General features: G+C 41.8%; 1 protein-coding gene across 1 annotated transcript; it reads left to right on the plus strand.

Annotated features, from left to right (window-relative positions):
- Positions 1-454: 454 nt before the first annotated feature.
- Positions 455-2,823, plus strand: LOC137742640 (probable glucuronoxylan glucuronosyltransferase IRX7). Its single transcript, XM_068482562.1, has 4 exons — positions 455-1,150; positions 1,246-1,610; positions 1,710-1,960; positions 2,067-2,823. The coding sequence occupies exons 1-4, from the start codon at positions 841-843 to the stop codon at positions 2,530-2,532; spliced, it is 1,392 nt and encodes a 463-aa protein (XP_068338663.1). The 5' UTR covers positions 455-840; the 3' UTR covers positions 2,533-2,823.
- Positions 2,824-4,018: the final 1,195 nt, after the last annotated feature.

Consider the following 4,018-nt stretch of genomic DNA (forward strand, 5'->3'; position numbering starts at 1 on the left):
TGCCCTAAAATGTTTCTTTTTCAATGCTTCCACGTTATCAAACTTTTCCAACCTCAACTTATTCTCCAAAATTCCCCCTTCAATTAGAAAGCGTTCTGTTTTAATAATACGATATTTGTAAAAAAAAAAAAAAAAAAAAAAAAATTCTATAATTGACATTGTGTTCAATTTAAGTGTGTATTTTTCAACGGAATGTCATGTCTGTTTGTTTCTCGAGATAAGGCACCATCGAGGATATGCCTAAACTGATTAACCTAATGAACGGGGAGTCCTTGATAAGGGTGATTAAATAGATGCTTACAGACTGGATTATCGGATAACACGTGAGAAAACAAAACATAGCTACAGCACAAGTTAAAAAGTGTGCAAGTTTTGAGGTACACAAAACGGAGGGCAATATCGTCATTTGACCTGGCAACCAAAATGAATTAAGTAGAGCATTTTATTGCGTACCGAGACCATCGCCGAGGTCCATTCTTCTGCTCTTCTTCCACCATGTGACCCCCTGAAACCCAGCTCTTCCTCTCTGATCCCTGTCTGCAACGCCACACACCCACCATAATTAATTCTTTATTTTTATTTTATCATTGTTTCGATTTTTTAATTCCAATTATTCATCAAAGATTTGAACTTTCCCCTTATTGTTTCTTTGGTTGTTTTTTTTTTAGTCCAATTCCAAAAACGAAACGCCAACAAACCCACTACTAATCTCCCAATCCCATCACTATTCCTTCGTTTCCACTCATCACCACACCAAGAACCGAAAGCCCTCTCCCAACCACTTAAACCCTTCCATTTTTTCACATCAGAACTTGAATATTTTCTGGGTTTTTAAATGCGATGGTGGAGCTGCAGCAGATCAAGAGAGCCCCAAGAGCCAGAGGCTTCTATGTCAGGATGAAGCTCCTGCCCACCACCAAAAATGGAGGAAGACTAGTTCCCCAATTGGAAAAAAAGAACTTCTTTTACAGATATTGCAAATGGGTCCTCTGGCTCTCCCTCTCCCTCTACTTCTTCAGCTCCTTCCTCATCAGCAACCACAACGAAGAACAAAACAAACCCACCACCTCCCTCTCCACAACCCATTTCTCCACCTTCGCCGCCCGCGCCCTTATCGAATCCGCCACCATTAACAACGCAACAAAACAAGGTGCGAGGAACAAAACCCATGTTTTACTTTTTTCTAATGTTTGATACATTTGACGAATTTGTAGTTTCTGATGCATTGTTCATGTTTTTGTTCAGGCACATTGTTCGACGGATTAAGGGTTTACGTCTACGATTTGCCACCGAAATACAACACGGATTGGCTAAAAAATGAGAGGTGCAGCTCCCACCTGTTCGCCTCCGAGGTTGCCATTCACCGGGCCCTGCTGACCAGCGACGCGTTGACCGTTGACCCCTATGAAGCGGACTTCTTCTTCGTCCCTGTCTACGTGTCCTGTAACTTCAGCACCGTCAATGGCTTCCCGGCGATCGGCCACGCCCGAAATCTCATTGCCTCCGCGATTGACTTAGTCCGGGCGGAATACCCGTTTTGGGAACGGACGCACGGCGCCGATCACGTCTTCGTCGCCGCCCACGATTTCGGTTCTTGCTTCCACACCATGGTAATTAATTACGTAGCCTCCCAGGAAAAAAAAACCGCTTTTGCTTTTTTCGGGTTTTCTGGGTTTTTGACAACGTTGTCTGGCTTCGCGTTTCCTCAGGAGGACGTGGCGATTTCGGATGGGATACCCGGATTTTTGAAGAACTCGATCGTATTGCAGACGTTCGGCGTGACGCATCACCACCCATGTCAAGAGGTAGAGAATGTGGTCATTCCGCCGTACGTCTCCCCGGAAAAAGTACGGGCGACGCTGGAAAACTTTCCGATAACCGGCCGACGGGATATCTTCGCCTTCTTCCGAGGGAAGATGGAGGTCCACCCCAAGAACGTCAGCGGCCGATTTTACAGCAAGTAATAATTGTTTAGTAATTAATCAAGTAAATCGACATATCAGAGTCTTAATTGTTAGATTTTCGTTTAAATTTACTGATATGCCCTTGGTGTATTATTTTTGAAGGCGGGTGAGGACGGAGCTATGGCGGAAGTACAACGGCGACCGGAGGTTTTACCTGCAGAGGCAGCGGTTCGCCGGTTACCAATCGGAAATCGCGCGGTCGAAATTTTGTCTGTGTCCTCTAGGGTGGGCCCCGTGGAGTCCGAGGCTGGTAGAATCAGTCGCTTTGGGCTGCGTGCCGGTGATCATAGCTGACGGGATCCGGTTGCCGTTCGACAACGTCGTTCCATGGGCGGAGATATCGGTGAACGTCGCGGAGAAGGACGTGGGAAAATTGGCGGAGATACTCGAACACGTGGCGGCGACCAACTTGACTTCCATTCAAAAGAAGTTGCGGGACCCGCGCGTTCGAGGTGCCCTACTGTTCAACGACCGGGTCCACGAAGGCGACGCCACGTGGAACGTTCTTTCCGCTCTGGCGACAAAGCTGGCCAGGTCACACCGGCGGTCAAGGGTTTCGAACCAGTGACGCAACGACGCGTGGACGATTGGAATTTTGAGAGAACTGAAACAGCCTGCCAGCCAATGGATGCGCTTGGCAAGTGGTGTACCGGAAGACAGACGGATATTTTTTATAGATTGCGAGGTGGGTGGGACCCACGAATGTGAGGTGGCGAGTTCCACGTGGTTGGTATGCGGTTGGCCGGAAGATGGCAGCGTAGTACGGTTAATACTCATGTACATGTACCCGAAACAAATACTGTAAATAAATTTAATTATTAAAAATAGAAAAAGTAAAAAATAAAACACCCATTCTTTATTGATTTAGTTATTTTCATTTTAGTTTTATGAGATTTATGGATAATTTTGTAATTTTGCTTAAATAACGCACCAATCATTTTGAATGAATAATTTATTTTTTCGTAGGTGTGGGGTTCGAAACTCAAGTAAAACTATAGAGTATTATCCATGTGTGACAATAAATACGTCTTGTGTGTCTCGTGCAGTGCCTGCGATGGTGGTCTTGTTTTTGTATTTTTTTATATTTGAATAATATAGGTTTTCGAATTTTTAATTTAGTTTTGTATTGAGAAGTAGTAAATAATAATTGGAGCGTATTTACATAAAAAAAGATGAATTGGAAAAACAGCTGAAAGTATGAAAAGGTGGGAAAGGTTAAATAATTTAAGGAATAGAAAGAATGGAAGGGGGGAAAAGGCGGGAATACGAATTGTCAGAGTGGGGAAGGAGAAGGGACAGACAGGTTTATTGGAGACAGCGGGGTGCCAGCTGAGGTATGTCAGAGAGGGCTTTAAATTTTTATATTTATCTGACGGTGTGTGGGTGTTGTCAGTGTTGACGGATACGGTTTCCAAGTAAAGCTAAATCATACTGCCCATGGCTCGTAAGCCTAAATTTTAGACCTGATTTATCATACCACATCATTTTACCTAGACCATGCATCCTCTTCTCAAAATAAGACCACGTTGGCCAGACTAAAATTTCAAATTGTTTAGATCAATAAAAAATAAACACGTTAATCAACGGTTAAGTAATAATTTAATTATTAATAATTATATTATTTTGTTTATAAATTTGGTTTAAAAAATCGATGTCTTTTAGCATTCTTTAAACCATCTTTAAAGGAAATGTCAAATTTTAAACCTAAAATTTAAATTTGAAGGCTTATGTAGCAGTTTGACATCTTTAAACTTTTCCTCTCTAACCTATATGTCAAATTTTAAACATAAAATAATAATTCACATGTATTTTCTTTGCATTGAGAATGAAAATAAACAAAAGGATAATGCTTTAAACCAATAAAAAATTAATAATAATTATTTAATAATTAATTTAAAAAATATGAAGATGTTGTCAAATTTGGCAGTAAGGGGGAGAGATGTCAATTCATGTCATGCCACATCAGATTTGGCTTCTCAGTTGGAAAACATTAATGCTGTCTTGTTACCGTTATTGCTGATTTGGACAATTTGACATCTCATTTGGAGATGCTC

This window comes from Pyrus communis, chromosome 8, assembly GCF_963583255.1.
Source record: "Pyrus communis chromosome 8, drPyrComm1.1, whole genome shotgun sequence".
Lineage (NCBI taxonomy): Eukaryota > Viridiplantae > Streptophyta > Magnoliopsida > Rosales > Rosaceae > Pyrus > Pyrus communis.

Excerpts from the sequence above, each read along its gene's own strand:
- LOC137742640 (XM_068482562.1), top strand. The coding sequence starts at position 841 with ATGGTGGAGCTGCAGCAGATCAAGAGAGCCCCAAGAGCCAGAGGCTTC. Across the intron at positions 1,611-1,709 it reads GTTCTTGCTTCCACACCATG|GAGGACGTGGCGATTTCGGA; the intron begins GTAATTAATTAC and ends GCGTTTCCTCAG. Across the intron at positions 1,961-2,066 it reads AGCGGCCGATTTTACAGCAA|GCGGGTGAGGACGGAGCTAT; the intron begins GTAATAATTGTT and ends TTATTTTTGAAG.